Below are 19512 nucleotides of genomic sequence, written 5' to 3'. Positions count from 1 at the left end.
CTCTGCCCTGCTGTGCTGGGTCCCACCCGCTGGGCTGTGGAGGCCCTGGGGGGAGGATAGCAGGGTGGGAAGCCTGAGCCTGCAGCAAACAGCCTGCACCTGCCCCCCCCCCCCCCAACGGGGCTCTGCTCCAGTCGTGCTGCCTGTGGGGGAGGGGGAGTCTAACCATGCTCCACTCTGCTGCCTCCTGCAGGTGGCAGCTGGGGTGCAGGGTGCTGCTGTGGGTGCAGGGTGCCAAGAGTCCCTGACCCTGTAGCCCTGGCAGCTGGGGCCTCCGTCCAGCAGGGCTGGGGGGTGCGGTGGGGCTGTGGGTGGGGAGTGGGAGGCACTGGCAGGGCCAGGGGGGCTGTGGGTGGGGAGTGCGGGCCCTAGGCCTGCGTCCTGGTGAGTGAGGGAAAAAGGGGAAGCTCTGATTTTCCATGATAGAAAAACCTAAAATCAAATACCAAAATGTATAGGTACTTAGAATTTAGTTTATTATAATGATTGAGGCACTGGCAGGCTTCCAAATTGCTTTAAAATTGTAAATATATCAATAAAACATTGCTCAATTGATATCTATATATATTGGTGTTGTGTTTCATTTTAATAGCGGATTTGGGTTGGTTTTTTTTATCAGAGAATTCCCATTTTTTTAAATTGGAGAATTTGTGGGGGTTTTGTTAATCAGATAATTTGTCATTTTTAAACAGAGAAAACCAGGATCCCTGTCATGACTCTTACATGCTTATGTGTGCTGAAGTTGGTAATAAGGGCATCAATAAGTTATAGCACTGATACTTGTAAACAAATTATTGACCTGGTAGAAGGCAGGGTAGAGATACATTATTATAACAAATTAACTATTTTTAAATCTCAGTTCATTAGCCCTTTCTAAACTTTTGTAAATGCAACCTTAATTTTAAGTAGGATATAGTCTGCATCAAGAAGCAAGACACTTGGCCATCTATGGATAAATGAATGGAAGTCAGTATAACTATTTCTTCTACCCTAGAGCAGCAGCAAATCCAATCTAATAGGACCCCTTTGTTGCAACCAAAGAGCCAACTGGGGATTGCAGGTGCTCATTTCTTGTCAGCGATTGGCATCATTTTTGAAAAGAGTAGACACACAAATCCAGTAAGTTGCAGATGCAACTTATTCATAATGGACAAAATGTCCCTGCCAGCTGGCATAGTTTATTAGGGCAGCTCTATTGATTGCCTGCAAGGCTGCTACACTCACTTCCATGATAATTCTCTTTACTTTTTTCATAACACTATTCTAATATGAAGACACTGCCAACTAAAATGTCATTTCTATTTTTAGCATGGTGTATTTATTGTGTGTGTGTCTGAGAAAGTGTGACAGCATGCCACAGCCATATCGTGGCTCAGAAGACCTCTTGGCTTATCAGTAATCTGTGGAGACAACGGGCTTTACAAGAAGGACCATAATGCTTTGAATTATAGGTGAAAGCTCCACACTAACTCTGAGAGGTGGTTTTAGAGAGAGAGACAGGCTACCCATGCAAAACCTTTTTGTTTACCCTTTTTTTAAAATCCCTTATTAAGTACCTTGGAGTAAGTACAGTCTTGGGTAAATACTTGCATAGTTCATTGTGCTTGGGCCTTTTTTAACTTAAGTGAACTGACCAAAATAGATTCTTACTCAAGAAATCAAAATTTCCCCAGTCACTTAAATAAGTATGAATTTAGGCAGCAAAACAGTTTGCATAAACACCCTGGATGAAACGCAGCCCTGTGCAAGGAATAATAAAAGATCTTTACATTACAGAAGTCCTCAATAGGTCTAACCTGACACTTTAGAGGTAGGTGAGCTCTGGTTTTTACCGCTGTACAAGATTGCATGTCATCCTGTTAGAATTCTACAATCTGCATGCAGATCATTTTGAATACTTAGCTTACATGAAACAGACGCCCATAAGTGTTGCTCGCAGGAGATGTTTGGACAATACTGCAGTCACTGTGATGCAAGAAAAGCTGACCAAAGCCAGACAAATCAAAGGCTAAGAGTCCAGTCTGTAAATATCAGGGCTTTGAGTTAAGGAAAGACTGTTGGTCTGAACTTCAAACGTGCCAGTTTGTTTGTACATTTGCATGTCACAGTAAACTTTTTTTAAAGGGCAGCCTTTGCCTGTGAACAGGTTATGTATCTTTTTTACTGTGACCTTTTGTCTGTCCTTTGCCACCATCTGCCACTGCTCCCATTCTCACAGTCATATTGACTCTGAAGCCATAAACCATAAAGGTACAGAGTCAACTGGAGAAGCTGCAGGAAGCCCCACTGATTTGAAGCACTGGGCACTTGGGACTCCTATCACTGAGTGTTTGCAGAGTTTGTTGCAGACCTTGACCTTCAAATAATAGGAAAAAAGCTGGAATATGTACCTGAATGCAAATTATGGTCATCTGCCTACAAATTGTCCTTTGTGTTTATGTTGCTCAAAGTTCAGGTTAACAGTTCTAACGATTTCCTGGTTCTGGCTGAAAGTTTATTATTTACATATCTGAATAGACAGAAACCTGTATTTTTGTAATCTGTATGCAAACCAGCTTCAGCATGTGTAATGCAGGAACTAACAAACCCTAAGCTTTAATGTAGACTGAAACCAAGTGTGTTTTTTTTCTGGAATGAGATTACTGCACAGTTATTTATAAATGGAACAATAGATTCATCTGATAGAAACGCTTGGTGTTTTCTATTTAATTGTTCTCATGAAGCTATTCTTGCAATTAGTAACATGCAGACTTGCAAAACTCTAGTCTGGACTAGCATTAAACCAACCTATTTGCATCTGCTTCTGCTGTTGGAGGGCAGACAAATACAACCGAAATCAATGAATGCGACTCAAATTCTATCTTATATAGATTGATTGGTTTTTCTCTTTCTTTATTTTCTTTCTAAATTTGTAACTGCATGCATAGATGATGGGAGATGCACATTACAGAGTCCTGATTGAAGTAAGGCATAATATTGGCAGGTGCTATGCAAATTGCTCAACACAGTATTAACAAAGCAGAGCAGCTAATTCCTAGTTTACCACGCCTTTGTTATTCCAATCCCCATTGTCTCTTGAATAGAGACTTCAAAACTATTTGGTGCTTTAGCAATCTGACTGCATGCTCAACAGACACAAGATGAGGTCAGATTTTTTACATTTGTCCTAAGCATGTCCCAGGCATCTATCACTACACCAGACTTCTTTGTGATCCACCCCTCTGCTCTACTTTGATTAGGGTATGAGGAAAAGAAGTCAATGGCCTAATTAGAGTTTTTGTTTGGGAAAGCAGATCTGAATCACGCCAACTTTGTGATGGGATCTAGAGCCTTTTACTTCTAGACTATATTCAAGCCAGGTCAGCTGTGATTCAATGATGATACAATGGAAAGGGTGATGGAAAACAAATCTAGACTTTTCCTATTTAAAAGTCAATTAGAAATAAAGAAAATGTGATTACTGTGAGCACTTTTTGATACTGGACCAAGAGTAGAAGCAAATGCAGCCAGTTTGTCCTGACCTACAAGGATGGTAGCAATTCAGTAAAAATAAGTTTTGGGGAAATGGTGACAGGAAAGAACATAATAAGGTCCTCACATTCTACTGATATGTAGAGGCCTTGGGAGATGATAAAGATTTAGTATGTCCTATGGGCCTTGGTTTTGTAACCATTTGAACATCTAGCAATAATGCTATGGAATGACTAATGGCTACATTTAGGCTAGGGACAGAAATTACACATAAACCGGTATAAATGATTGGAAACAAGTTCAAATCTGTAACACAACAGAAGTTCATTACACAAACTGCTTTCAAAATGGCTGAAACTAGTTTAAGATAAACCTGGATGGATGCAGATTTAGCTGATTTCAGTTAAATCAGTTTATTGAACTTTTGTCCCAGAACCTCTCCAGATTCAAGTTAACTCACAGTCCCCCAGCATCCCAGGATGCTTTGCACCTCCACCATAACACCCCACCAGGGTGGGCAGGCTAGCTTTGGCCCACGCTGTCTACTCCAGCTGAGCAGGGAGGCATGCTCTAGCATTCCACAGCTTCTGGCCTGGGCCACTTCAGGAATGTGGCTGCATTTCCAGAATCAAAAGAAAGTGTCTGTTCACTTGCTTATTGGTTTAATCTATGCATCTTAGACTAACCTGCAAATTGATTCAGTCTTGGGCTTTTTGACTGTCTGTACTTAGCCATATTGTTGCAATGTTCAAATACCTGTGACATTTATTTTTAGGTTCCAAAGTACTCCCCACCCACAGCATGTTGTTAGATTCTCTTTCTTTTAACTGCTGACAAAAATAAACAGGAAATTCAAGGGGGCGATCCTGGCAGCACAAGGTTGTCCATCCCATCTTGGAGGAAGGGAGGCAAATGGACACAGCAACCCCCTTGGCTCATCAGCGAACTTGAGGACCTCCTGTGCCTAAAAAGAGAGACTTATAAAAGATGGAAGGCTGGAATAACCACCAAGAAGGAGTACTCAGTGCTGGTCCATTCCTGCAGGGAGCGTACCAGGAAAGCCAAGGCTGCAACCGAATTCCATCTGGCTTTACATATCAAGGATAATAAAAAGTCCTTTTTCAGATATGTAGGGAGTTGGAAAAAAAGCAAGGGTAACATTGGACCTCTACTGAAGCAAATGGGACAACTAACTACTGACACCCAGGAAAAAGCCAAACTGCTTAATGGGTACTTTGCATCAGTCTTTCATCAGCCCAAAGGGACTGCCCTGCCTAGCATGACGCAGAATAGCCCAGGTGAGGGTGTATTTATACCCAGCATCAGTGTAGACCATGTAAAGGAACACCTTGAGAGGCTGGACATCTTCAAGTCTGCTGGCCCTGACAGATTACACCCTAGAGTACTCAAGGAGCTGGCAGGTGTCATAGCCCAAGCATTGGCAAAAATATTCAAAAACTCATGACACTCAGGTGAAGTACCTGAAGACTGGAAGAAGACAATGCGGTACCCATCTTCAAGAAAGGGCAGAAAGCAGATCCTGGGAATTACAGCCCAATCAGTTTGACCTCAATCCCTGGTAAGATTCTGGAGAAAATTATCAAAGAGACCCTTCTAAGCTGGGTGATGGCAACATCCTGAGGGACAGCCAGCATGGGTTTGCTGCAGGTAGGTCTTGCCTGACCAATCTCACCTCCTTCTATGATTGGGTGACAGATCACTCACACAAGGGAGAAGAGATTGGCATCATATATCTGGACTTTAAAAAAGCCTTCGAGCTGGTGTCCCATGATCTTCTCATGGAAAAAGTGGCCAAATGTGGCCTTGGCTACACCGCAGTCGGATGGCTGGGAAATTAGCTCTGCGGTTGGACCCAGAGAGTAGTAGTCAATGAAAGTGAATCATTATGGCACTCCGTGACCAGTGGTATCCCCCAAGGCTCTGTCCTTGGACTGCTTCTCTTTAACATCTTTATCAACGATGTGGACACTGGTGTCAGAAGCACACTGGCCAAGTTTGTCAATGACACTAAACTTTGGGGCATAGCGTCCACACCTGAGGATAGGTTAGTGACTTCAAACTTGTCAGTTTGTTTGTACTAAGCTGACTTAGATAAGCTTAGTAAATGAGCGGATATAAACCTGATGATATTTAATACCGAAAAATGCAAGGTTCTCCACCTTGGGGATAGGCTTGGCAGTGCTATGCTCACTAGCACTGTGGCTAAAAGAGACTTGGGGGTCATGATTGACTACAAGATAAACATGAGCCACCAATGTGATGTCGCAACTGGTAAAGCAAATAAAATTCTGGCTTCGATCCATAGATGCTTCTCAAGTAAATCTCAGGATGTCATCCTTCCACTGTACTCGTCCTTGGTGAGGCCACAGGTAGAGTACTGCATCCAATTCTGGGCTCCACAATTCAAGAAGGATGTTGAGAAGCTTGAGAGAGTCCAGAGGAGAGCCACATGCATGATCAGAGGGCAAGAGATTAGGCCTTATGATGAGAGGCTGAGAGCTATGGGGCTCTTCAGCCTAGAAAAGCGCAGGCTCAGGGGGGACCTGGTGGCTGCCTAAAAGTACATAAGGGGTGTGCATCAGGATCTGGGGGAACGTCTGTTCACCAGAGCACCCCAAGGGATAACAAGGACAAATGGTCATTAACTCCTCCAGGACCATTTCAGGCTGGATATAAGGAAAAGCTTATTTACTGTCCGAGCCCCCAAGACCTGGAATAGACTCCCTCCACAAGTGGTGTAGGCACCTACACTGGACTCATTCAAGAAATGTTTGGATGATTATCTCGCTGGGATCCTTTGACCCTAGCTGACTTCCTGCCTCTGGATCTTCAAGGTCCCTTCCAGCCCTAATGTCTATGAAATCTATGAAATCAAAGTGGTTGATGAGACTGTGGTAGATGAGACGATCATCATTGGTTGGAGTGCATAAAACAAACTCTTCTACTTGCATGTAATTCTGAGCTAAACTTATGTGGGTGGGCCCCTTTTGGTGTATAAATTATTGGAAGGAATTATACTTTTTGTACTTTGATTTTTTGTGCACTTCATTGGCTGTTGTGTAGGTTAGTTAACCATGAAGCAGTTCCAGGTCCAAATTTAGATTTTGTGTTAAAAATCAAAGATTTCAGAGCTTACATTCCTGAAAACATATGGAGGTTATCCTTTCAAAGCTCCATAATGGAATTTGAACACTTCTACAATATTTGCTTGCACACAAACAAGATTTTACCTGTGTGATAACCAAGGATGCTGGTTTTCTATGTTTAAAAATTCAAAATTCCCACTTATAGGTATCAGTTGAACATATTTTTTACTCATATATTTACAATTTTAAACCAATTTGGAAGCCTACCACTGCTTCAATCCTTATAATGCAATAAATCTAAGTACCTATACATTTTGGCATTTGATTTCATTTTTTTAATCATGGAAAAATCAGAGCTTCCCCTCCCTCTTCATTCACCAGGATGCGAGTCCAGCTGCAGCTTCCCACCCTGCTTTCTCACACTGCCCTGATACGCTGATGCCCTGCCCCTGCCTATGCATGAGGGAAGGGCCCTTCATTCTCAACCCACAGCTCCCACTGACCCTGCTGGTGCCCTTCACTCCTGACCCACACACCCCCAGCCCTGCTGGTGCCCCTCACTCCGGATCCATTGCCCCCCGCCCCTCCCCCCATGTGTGAGGAAGAGGATGGGTGTGTAGGGAAGGGGGAGTGTGCGCACAGGTGATGCAGAGGGGTGGGACAAATGCAACATGTCGGGGTGGGGGGCACGTGCCCCCCAGAATTCTGTTCCTACAGTGGGAACCTACACAACAGCCAGTGAAGTGCACATGCCCCCTGTGTCCTATTCCCTCCAGCCCCAAGCAGCCCCTTGCAGCCTAGAACTCTGCCAGCTTATAAGTGGAAACCTGCAGTTTTCCAGGCCTTTCTCCTTTAAAGGAGAAGATCCACTTTTTTCCATGTTTTTCTGCAGCAAATGGATAATCCAGATCCTGTTAACCACCTCTTAGCTGATACATGAGAAACTGAACTGAGGATGTCCAAAGCTAGAAGCTTGGGTTGTTATAGCTTAAGCTAAAAGTCAATTGATGGCTGTAACAGCTCTTAGCCTGTGTGGACTGGGTATGGAGAAGGATTAGACCCATAGACTCATCAGTGGGTTATGCTCTCTCAAACTGCGTCTTGTGGGCCTCATGGCCGTAAGCTGAACTTGATAACTCATGGACAAATTTAATGTCAAATGTTGCTGCCTCTTTCTTGCTCTTTCCTGCTACTAAGCCATTGTAAAAGAAGCTGAAAATATCTAAAGGCTTTCAATAGTTTTCTACGTAAATAGCTTTCTTTGTTTGCAGAGGGTACCACATAATTTGTGGAGGAAAGGGAAGGACACACCAGACAAACCTCCCTAATACGTTATGAGCTACCTGAAAGGTTGGTAATCACTGTACTCGCCCTGAAGTCAAATTCATTCTCAAGGCCAGACACATCCTTACAATTTAGACTGCAAAAAAATATGATTTTGGCCAGCACCCAGAGGGTGCTTGTGTGTACAGAAATCATGCAAAAGCATAGAGCATCTCCCCATCCACAGAGGATAATGGTGGAAGGAAGAGAAAAATGCCTTGGGACTACAGGTAGGTATTACAGATTGGAGCTGTGAGAAGGGTGCTTAAATTTATATTGGCTCAGTCCCAGGAAATGATGACCCTAAGGCTGGGGGAAGCACAAAGGTGGCTTGACACCCATTCCTGAAACCCTTTCCCACTGTGTTGCACAAATATTCTTTCAGTTACTGTTCAAGATCTGTTCTGTGTTATCTGATCAGGTTGAGATGCAAAAACAAAACAAAACAACAACATAAATGGTAAAAAGTAAATTACTTTCTTAAAACATTATTTAATTTTAAAATCGATGTTCTAGGGTGCTGACATGTAGGGAAATGTTTTTATTTAAAAATGGATAGCATTTCTATAATGGATGTAAAGCCGTTTGAAGTTTAAAAGTGATATGTAACTGAAGACTATTATCACTGTATATTTAAAATATTTCATAGGAAGCCCTTTATCACTTTTGACTCGGTTACATGGCATAGTTGTCTTGTACACAGATGCCTGCTACTAATGAGATTACTTTCGTATAGTTGGACATTTTTCATCAGAAGAGGAAAAAATGACTTCGGAATTATTAACTGTCTTTTTTTTTTTTCTTTTTCTTTTTACTTCTGTAATAGCCAAATGGAAGAGTTTTCAAATATTTTTGATGCACCAAATTTCAACTCACCTCAGCTTTTTATAAACAGAAACCCTTGAAATAAGAGTGTATAAGAAGTTGGCTCGTCTAGGAGCAGAGCTTATTTACCCTATAATGTACTTTTACTTTTCTTTCTTGAAAAGCAGAAAGGTAATCCAACTTGGATAACCAGTAATTATCATCAAAATCGAACATCTACTACTAAAATGACTTAAGTGTATGAATTACTGTGCATCAGAAAACTTGAGACAAATTCCTTGTACCTGATAAAAAGGTTGTAAATACAGTTCCTACTGAATTTCTGTAAGCGTGGGGCATTTTTGATGAAGTCAGCATTGAATACACTCCTTAATGGCATTCTCTCCGAGCCATACTTGGAAAACAAGGAAACTAGGCTCCATGTTGAGAAAAACACAAACCAAGCCAAAACAAACAAACAAAAAAATTGAAACAGAACAAAATAAAACAAAAACTGGGAAGAAGTGACTTGTCTTTGATTCCAAGGGATTTGGTATTTTCCCTTCAATGCTGGAAATAAGACCTGTTCTCTGTCTTTTGTCATCACAGGAATAATACTTCAAAGCACACACATCCAGAAGCAAGCTCTGGGCATGTGATCTATGGGACCTCAAGGAAAGGAAAGAGAAAAGGTCCATTAATCTCTACATAAGCATACACCCCACAAGAGAAGGTTATGGGTTGGAACATAATGAAATACCTTGGAAAACAGACAGTATTATAATTCTAGCATGGGCCTAATACATTTTTCAGGACCTGAAAAACTACACCAGATCTGTCAGAAATAGGTTTAATATCCGAGTTCATAATAAAAATAAGCATTTTTTGGTCTGTGATTTCATATATACCTACAAACAGCCATCAGTGATCTGAGAGCTAGAATTTGAATTCCAGTGAAAGATATATGGGTGAATATTAGTTTTCCTAGTCTCAATGGTTTCACTCATATGATTCATTTCAGTGTCCCTACATGAGTGACCAAGGAATCCTAAATAGGAAGTAACTAGTTTATCAAATCATAATAAAATTAATGAGTTTTCTCTCTCTCCATAGCACCCATATGATGGATTAATTATAACTATTTATTAATTATAGGAGGGAATGTTTGACTAGTTTGTTTTGTTGTCAACTGGACTTATCATGAATCTTGCATTACACTGCAATCTTGCAAGTAGCTGCTACCAGTAATAGTGCTTGCAATGATTGAAACTCATTAATTCTTTTGGATTCCCAGCTGGGCTATACGTTATGACCTCTAGCAAGTGCTGGCTGAAATGGTTCTTTAGACTTGGATTTTCAAACAAGTTTGCAAATTAGTTGCCCAACTGCACTGGGATTGGGATCCAAACTCCATTAGGCCTTTTGAAAATATCAGTCTTTTTACCTACATTAAGGTTAAACACAAACCCATTCTTTCTTATATAAAACAACCAATTGTATTAGAGCAGGGGTTGTCAACTGGGGGTATGCGTACCCCTGGGGGTACTTGGGAAGGCCCTAGGGGGTATGCGTGGGCAGGCGGGGACAGAGTGACACCACCCCATGCTGCTGCCTCCCAGAAGCAGTTCTGGGGGTGGGGGCAGCGGAGAACCTCTGCGGGACATGCAGGTGCTGCCCAGCCAGCCGGGTGCAGCTGCGGAGGAAGCTTGAACGTGGCAGCGGCTGCCACCATCCACCACGCCACACTGCTCTGCATCCAGCTGCGCACAACACCCCACTCCCCGACTCCCCTGCATCCAGCCGCTGGGGGTACGCTCATTAAAAAAGATTGAAGATCCCTTTATTAGAGGTAAGTAGTAAAATTCAGACTCTCCCAAGAGAAGCTAACTTTCTCATATGCTGTAGGTACAGAGTCAGCTTCCCCCAAAGGAGGTGGTGCACATTATCCTTGTTTTATATTTTTAATTTAAATTGTACTACATGGGCTCTAGAGGAATACTGTGCTGTTCTGCAAGTATAAAGAATTGTGTTAATCTTAGTGTAAAGATGTTCTTTCACATTATTTCAAGTTTGATTTATGTTTGTGCACAAACTTTTCCCAATTTACATTTAATAGAATACGTTCTTGATCCAACAAGGTATAGGTTCCCTGATTGAATATATAATATTAGCTATTAATGTTAGGATACAATCATAGACATTTCTTTGTTTGCTTAAAACCCAAAATTTTGATCGTCTGTTGGATGCAAATAAACTACCCATAGGCACAAGAGTGCTTTAGTGTTTGTTTTTCTGGTTTTCTTCTCTCTCCCTTTCACTTACAGATAAGACTGGAGAAAGATGTGATCTAAGAGGTGCATGATGGCAGTTCAATTATAATATTTAAAATGGTGTAAAGGATAGTGAGTAGGACTCATAAAATTGTATGCAAGGAAGAAGAGAGAATCAAGTGCATGTTTTGACATGAAAATGACTTACATTGTAGCCAATCCTAACATTTATCTTTGAGTTCTCTTACAGTAGCACTTAGTGGGAGCATCTACACATTCATTAATGCACTGTCATTACAGTGCATTAAGTTTAGTACCTGTAATAGGTACTAATTTAATGTGCTGTTATCAGTGCTACTTTGCATTAGCACAGATAAATGCTGTGTGTGTGATGCTTAATGCATACTGGACTAGATCTACTGTGCAGTAATGCATTAGCATGGTTCTTGCCAGCCACGCTAATGCTCAGTAGAATTAATCCAATGTGTATTAAGCATCTTATGTAGACACACCCACTAAGTCTTGTAAAAGCCTTAAGCATGAGCAGGACTTTGAGAGGCCTTAGCAATATGGGGCTGGAAGAGACTTTCTGGGTGAACAAATACAACTGTTAGCATCACAGCCACCATGTCATATCATCTCTTTAATAAATTATCAAACTGCATCTCAAAAACAGTTGTTTTTTGTCCATCGCTCCCTTTGAAAGTCTGTTCCGAAACTCATTATTATGAAGCTTCTACTTTCCAAACTAAATTTCTTCATGCTAGGTATCTAAAGGGTATAAGCTTAAATCCAAAACCGGGATCCATGAACACTGGATTAGTCATAGCAGACTAACCAATCTCTAAGTGCCTACATTGTTAGCACCACTGTCCACCAGATAGTGCTTAGGGGTCATTAAAGCACAATTAACCCTTAAATGGAATGTAAAATATGAATGAAAACAACTCTTTGTCCTAAAATCAAAGTGTCACTTAAATTCAGACAACTCGCTGTCTTAAAATTCAACAGCTTGGACAACTCGTGTCCTAAATTAAAATGCAGACAACTCAATGTCTTAAATTTGAAGAACTCGTGTCCTAAAATCAAAGTTTTACTTTATAAGTAGAACAAGTATTATCTTACCAGTTTCTATATTGAGAGCGAGAGAAAAAACATTCAGTACAACAATCTGACCCAATCCCAGATTTTACTTTGCTCAGCAGAAAAGACGGCCACTCAGGTCCTGGAAGCAAAGGGTATGTTGTGGGCTGGGAGAGTCCAGACAGGTGTTGAAGGCTGGATTTATGATGATGATGATGAACTTTCTTGCTCCTCCCTTTTATGCTTTTCTTCAACTTCACTCCTCTGATGACTCTTTGCTTTCAGATTGGTCTCTCTGCAGTCAGCATACTGTCCATCTTTTATCCCATCAGCATATTCCTTTGTCTAACAGATCCAATACAAGCACACCTCTTAATTTGGCCTTTTTCCAGCGTCTTACTTTGGGCATTGTCCATTGGTTTTCCTTATCACGTTTCATTAATATATCCAGTTCTTTCATCCTCTGATTCAGCTGGTTAGTGCCAAGTTTAGTTGATTGGAGCTGCTAACAAGGCCATTTCTATGTTATGTTAAAGAATTTCTCACAGTCATAAAAAAATAAGATATAACAGAATGAGCACGTATGAGCTCTACAAAAACAATTCAAAGCCAACTAATAATAAAAAACAAAAAGTTAATAAGGACAAAACTTAAGCAAAGATTGAATAAGGCTAAAATATAAACAATACTATAAGCAGGTGCAACTTCAAAGCATTAAACATAACAAGCTATCCTAACACCATTTTTGACCCAAAAGTTCCTTCGGCACTTACAGTTCTGCTTCCAGACATGTGAACTACTGCACCAATCCAAGCAGCTAGACATCTATTTCCTGCCTAAACCCAGGAACTAGACGGTGCAGTACCCAGGCTGTATGAGAGGCCCAGTCTAGCAGGCAAGATCTGAACACACCAACACATGCTGACAGGATCAGAACCTCAGAAAATGCTTTCTTCTTAAAACTGAGGGTGGTTTGCTACTTACCTTTAAATGTAACAGCCCATTGGGTAAAGCACTAAATCAGGAAGTAGAAGGAGAATGCTTGGTTTCTATACCTTCCTTAACCAGATGGTGTTTTTAAATACACATCTTCCAGTTCCCAGGACAATGCTGGAACTAGCAGGCAATAACCACTCCCCATCCCTGCTTTCATTACTGCCTATGCAATTTACCACAACTAGTCACTAGGTTTAAAAAAAAAAAAAAGAAAGTCCTGGGCATAGGGACCACAAACCTGAACCTCCCTCTTCCACCTGGCTGTCCTGACCATTAAGCTAGATTCAGGCCTCCTCCTGTGTTCTTTCTTCCTGGTCCCATTAATCTTGCATCCTTTCTACATCAACAGGAAGACCACAGTACACCACCACCCAGCCAACCCTGTAGTCTAATCATTAGGGCACTGTCATGGGAGATGAGAATTGTGAGTTTGAATGCCTTCATACAGAGGAGATCAAAGACCCTGGATCTTCCACTTCCTGGGTGAGTGACTAGGACATTATAAGGACACCTCCTACCATTCTTTTGCTTTTATTTAATTTCTGACCAGCTCTTTCAAAGAACAATTTCAGGCACCTTCCCTCTGGAGAGAAATCTGGGATCTGTATCCAGAGTAGAAGAAAGTATCTGCTAAACCAGGTGGCTAAACTTCAATAAGGTACCTTCCTGTGCTCAGTTTCTCCTGTCTGTAGCTCTTAGCAGCACACAAATCAGGGCAGGTATTTTGGATAGCTCTTTTTAGGTAACTAACTCTTCACATACAGTGCATAAGTAGCATAGGTGCCTGACTCTGGGTTTTGAATTTTAATGGGCAAGGTGTTTTAAAAATGAAGTTTTTAATGGAATGTGGTGCTACCCAAGCTTTTTTTTAATTCAGTCTAGCCCTGTATTAGATATCTTGTCAGCAACCCATAAGGGGTCTCTCAGTAGGTAAAAAAAACTAATTCTTCATAAGCCACAAGACCACCAGAGATGCTCCAGGAGCAGTTGTGAAAAGTAGTGAGCTGAAAGAGCATGAAGTCAAGGAAAGGAAGGGAAAAGAATTTAAGAGGGAACAGGTTGTGACTATAATATTGGTGAGTAGACTAAAGAGAGACAACAGCCAGAGAAAAGGCTATATACTCAATGAGGGATGACAAAACATGCAAAATAAAGTTTTTTATCCTGTACTTGCAATATTCTGCTTCTTTTATATTTACCTTTAACCCCAGTTACCTTGTACTTTAAAAAATGTCCTCTCATCATTGGCACTCAAATGTCAGTGCTTAGCTCAAAGATGATATCATGCTAGGGCTGTAAAAGAAGGAATGTGTGGTTTTTTACTTCCCTGTACAGGCTTTGGTAAAGTCATTTTTTGAACCATATTCACCCTGGGTGAAATTCACCCTTAGGCAGAAAGGCCATGTACCACTGAAGTCCCAATTAACCCACACCCCCTCCAAGATTTAAATGCAACTTAGGTGATGTATAGGGCTCATGTCTGCCCTCTATACAGGGTCAAATTTCTCACTTGGTAGCTACTAAACCAAAAGACTCTTTTCTCAGTACTTTGGCATTCAGTCCCCAAGCACACCTGTGTACTAGACATAAATGTAAACCAACCCTCCAGCAATGTGAAAGCATGGATCCAGATCCAGATCTGGAATTTACAGCTTGGGCTCACTTCCAGCCAAGCACTCATAGCCATACTTGAAATGGGAACTCTGCATCATTGGCTTTCTTGAGAGTGCTCTGCTGCATTGTATATCCTACCTGTGTTCTAACAGTATGCCTATATTGACAGACGGGTGCTAAGGTGCCTCTCTTCCTCCCACACAGGCCATGCACAGTAATCCATTCTACACTGGTCTAGACATGCCATGTTTTTCCTCAAGCAGTGGGTGAGCAGCTACTGAATACTTCTGTCAATCCATGTGACTACCAACATGACCTGCACAGGAACTAGTGCCTGGATGAGCTGACAGAAGCAAGCAGAGGCCAGTTTTTCTGCATGAAAAGCTTTGGGAAAACGGATAAGAAAAATAAGATAGAAAATGTAGGGGAAAAAAAAAGACTATGAGGTTGCTTGTGCATTGAAAGAACTTTGAAAAGTGGGAAGAAAGCAAGGGAAAGAAGAATGAAAAGAAGGCAGAAGGATTAGAAAAATTATGTTGGTCATGATTCAAGGGGGAAGAGAAAATAGGAGGTAAAAAATTGGAGGATGGGGTGCCAGGAAAAAAAATTAATCAGACTATGGAACAGGAAACATGCCACAGAGAAGAGGAGCAAGAGAACTAAATCTGGCATGAAGAAATTAGGAAAATATGCAACAGAGGAAGAAGAGTTACTCTTCAGAGGAATAAAGGATCCTCAGGATGCAGAGAATATATGAGAGCAGCATGGTATAATATAAGGAAATGATGAATGGGAATGGGGTTGTAATTAATAAATAAATATAAAGAAGAAGAGAAATAAATCACAAATTAGTACCTTTCTTCATTCAAGTCCCTACACTTTGCTGTACTGCCCTGGCTCAAAAGAGGAAGCTGAAAGGAAAGACATGTCCCAGCTGTCCTTCAGGCTGGGGTGCAGTTGGAGAATCTCCCAAATGATGGTGGCTCTGGAAGACACCACTTGTTTTTCCTTTTAAAATACTGCTGTTACCCCCCCCTTCCAGGACTTGCACATTAAAGTGCCTGAATGTTTACTAAGCTAAGCTGTGTGTTTGTTTAAAAAAAAGTGGGGATCTGGGGGAACAGGAGTGAAGCACAGACAACTGCGAAGGAGATGAAGTAGACTGGAACTTTTAAATAAGCCAAAATAAATTAATTACCCAATATTTATTCAAATGTAGTAGGATTTGGACATTGCCTTACTTAAATTCAGCTCACAAAGCATAAAGTAGCTGATTTGTTATAGAGATTTCACAGAGAATAAAATAAATGGTAATTAAACTATAATTTTTATCATGAGATCATAGGGGCAGGTGTTATTTTCGACAAAGTATTTGCTAAATTGTTAGACTAGACCTCACCAGCTTGAGCTGAAACCTGAGCGGACTTACACCAGAGGGTCACAGCCAGAATTCCGGTAATGTGCAGACTTGACTGTTATCAGTAATCTTTTAGCTTTCCTTTGAAGGTAATCTAACCATCAGTTTATTCGGAGGTGAGTAGTTTGTCTTACAGCTTCACAGAGAAAAGCGAAACTGTCATTAGGGTAAAGTCTAACTGGCTGGTGTGTGTACGAACTGATATCTCATCTTTTGAAGTAGAGCTGTAAGGGCTCACGGAAAGAAAAATGACAGCTTCAGTTGATCTTTTTGAACATTTCCAAAAAAAAAAAGTAATTAGCTTAATCTCTGCTGCATAAGTGGGACTTTTCCTAAACCTTTACAATATTCAAGAGGAAATGCTTTGAAAGCATTCACTTCACTTCCACAAAATCTTGAAATGAAGCTAACCTTAAATAGTCTGACAGTACAAATAAGGAGATGAGACAATTGTACTGATTGGAGGTGAGGCAAAAAAAGACACCATGTTTCAGCTTGCCCTGTTTGTATGTCCTCTCTTATTCTGAAGGACATAGAACTTAAATTTCAGTCATTTAGCATCTGTTTCATCCAGGGTAAGTTGCTTTAATTTAGCTCCTACTTACTGCAGGGTAGGACCAGGCACATGAAATGATTGCTGATGCATTCTCACAAGCAGTAAGTCCTCTTTCCACTTTAAAATCAGTGTAACTATTAGATACTGGACAGATGAATCAGCCATTTTGGAGTAAGGATGGCCACATGAACAGGTAAATGAATCAGTTCAGAAAAATTGAAAAGCTACCAATGCTTCTTTTCAACTTTTGAACTACATTTTTTGCAATGTTCTATTAAAACTGGTTGGGATCTGAGGTCTGTAGATCTTAGCCATTCAATAAAACACCTAAGTCCATATCATACAAATAAGAGGAGGAGGGGCTTGCCCACCCTTGCTCTCCTTCCGTCTAACAAGAAAGAGTGTTGATTCCAAACCTTTCCAGCAACACACTCCTAGCCACCATGGACGTTACCAGCCTATACACCAACATCCCACACCAGGATGGCATCCATGCCTGCCTTACATATCTACAGGAACAAGATTACAACCCAGAATACAGACCCAAAGATATCACTGAGCTTATACACTTCATCCTCACACACAACAATTTCACTTTTAATAATCAACACTTCCTCCAGATGATGGGAACAGCTATGGGCACTAAAATGGCCCCACAGTATGCCAACCTTTTTATGAGCCACCTGGAAGAAGACTTCCTCAAGAACTACACCATCAAACCCTTGCTGTACTTACGATATATCAATGACATCTTCATCATTTGGAGTGATAACCTGGAATCTCTAATTGAGTTCCACCAGAAATTCAATAGTCACCATCCCTCCACCCGACTTTCTTTAGAATACTCCAACACCAACATCCCCTTTTTAGACACAATGATCAGTATCCAGAAGGGTAAAATACAGACCACAGTATACAAGAAACCCACAGACCAACATACATATCTGCACAGAACCAGCAATCACCCGAAACACACCAAAAAAGCTGTGATATACAGCCAAGCCCTCAGATACCACCGCATCTGTACTGAAGAGAACACCCGGGATTGCCACCTCACCAATCTTAAAAAGGCTTTCACCCAGCAAGGACACTCCTCCAGAGAGGTAGATCACATGTTTGAAAGAGCCACCTGGATACCACGTGAAGAACTGCTGCTGTACAGAAGAAAAACACCCACAAATCACACACCGCTGGTTATGACCTATCACCCATCCCTTGAACCTGTACGGAAAATCCTCAAAAAATTGCAACCCATATTAGAAAAAGACCCTATTCTTAAAAAGATCTTCCCAGAGCCACCCATCCTAGCCTTCAGACAAGCACCAAACCTCGCCAACCTTATCACCAGAAGCAAATTTCCTCAAGCCCAGAACACACCAAAAGGATCCAGACCGTGCCATGACAAGAAATGCAAAACCTGCCAACACATCTCCACCACCTCCACTATTACTACACCCCACAACAGAGCCATCAGCATCCCAGGATCTTACAGCTGCACCTCCAAGAATGTAGTATACCTCATCCAATGCACCAAATGCCCTGATGGAAGATATGTAGGAGAGACCAGACAACAACTGCACACCAGAATGAACGCACACCGGAAATCCATCAAAGACAGAAACACACAATTACGGGTGGGGGCACATTTCTCACAGGAGGGCCACTCTCTCTCCAACCTCTCAGTCCTGATCCTCAAGGGAAACTTACACAACACTTCCCAGAGACGAGCCTATGAGCACCATTTCATCAACCTGCTGGATACTAGAGATCATGGACTAAACATAGACATTGGATTTTTGATACATTACAATCTGCCTGGCAACTGACTCCCCAGCCCAGCCCAGCCCAGCCGCTGGCTTCTTTACTTTTCATTCCATCCAAGAAGAGCACACACCAACTGCTGAAGCTTCCTTAGCCTGACGAAGGGTTTTTGAACCCGAAAGCTTGCTTAATAACTATTCTCCAACCATTTAGGTTGGTCTAATAAAAGATAACAAATTCACCCAAGGAACCTTGTCTGCCTAGATTCCAAACCTTGCGTCTTTTGTAACATGGGTCACTATATAAAAAAAAACCAAACTAAAAACAACCAAGAATCACTACATTAAAAAAAAAAAACAACCAAAAAACTAGGAAGAGTCTAACTGTACACTCAATCTAAGTTGGAACAGATAGTAGAGTTAAGCAGACACATATACTAGATTAGCAAGACAGATATTAGACTTGAGTGGCTACAATCAGTCACTTGAAGACAGTGCAGCTTTATCTCTCTTTTATAGCTTAACAACTTGAATATTTCTGCAGCAACAAATACCAAACCACTCAAACATCTATCTGTTATTTTAAAAGAGATTGCAAAATGATGGAGCTGCCAAATATGAATAAGGAAGAATGGAAGGAAAGTGATTCCTTTAGTTAATTAGTCAATGTACAAAATTTACCATTCCAAGAAAATTTTTATAATCCATTTCAATAATAGGTTCCACCATACCTCAGATATCAGTGAAATGTCTTAAAAATATATCAGTAGTGGAAGCCTAATGATTAATTGTGCTTTAGAAATTTCAGCTTTACTAAAGCTTTGCTTTCATGCTTGAGTTCACACCCATTGTTAGGCCCCATATCAATATGACTTGAACCATGAGAGAAAAGTTGAAGCAGATCCTCTTTGCAGCGTGTCCAAATTTAACTTAAGTTCCTTTTCCTACAATACAAAACACAATTAATTTTTCCTGTGGGCTAATAAGATGTCTAAAATGAGTGGAATATGCCTAATCATATCAAAGGATCACATATGAAGAACATAGACTCTGCAAGAGCCCATCATCAGAAGCGCAGCCCTCATCATCCTACACCCAGATGGAAACTTTG

General features: G+C 41.1%; 1 protein-coding gene across 1 annotated transcript; it reads left to right on the top strand.

Annotated features, from left to right (window-relative positions):
• The first annotated feature begins 10732 nt into the window (after positions 1-10732).
• On the top strand, positions 10733-18689 carry LOC132249618 (uncharacterized). The gene is made up of 2 exons (XM_059725157.1): positions 10733-13537; positions 14873-18689. Exon 2 carries the CDS (start codon positions 17085-17087, stop codon positions 18465-18467), a length of 1383 nt encoding a protein of 460 aa, XP_059581140.1. The 5' UTR covers positions 10733-13537; positions 14873-17084; the 3' UTR covers positions 18468-18689.
• The last annotated feature ends 823 nt before the right edge of the window (positions 18690-19512 follow it).

The sequence above is a fragment of the Alligator mississippiensis genome, chromosome 3 (genome assembly GCF_030867095.1).
Source record: "Alligator mississippiensis isolate rAllMis1 chromosome 3, rAllMis1, whole genome shotgun sequence".
In the NCBI taxonomy this organism is placed as follows: domain Eukaryota; kingdom Metazoa; phylum Chordata; order Crocodylia; family Alligatoridae; genus Alligator; species Alligator mississippiensis.
Note: the sequence above shows the minus strand (reverse complement) of the source record. Positions and strands in the feature narration are given on the sequence as shown.

Excerpts from the sequence above, each read along its gene's own strand:
- LOC132249618 (XM_059725157.1), top strand. The coding sequence starts at position 17,085 with ATGGACGTTACCAGCCTATACACCAACATCCCACACCAGGATGGCATC.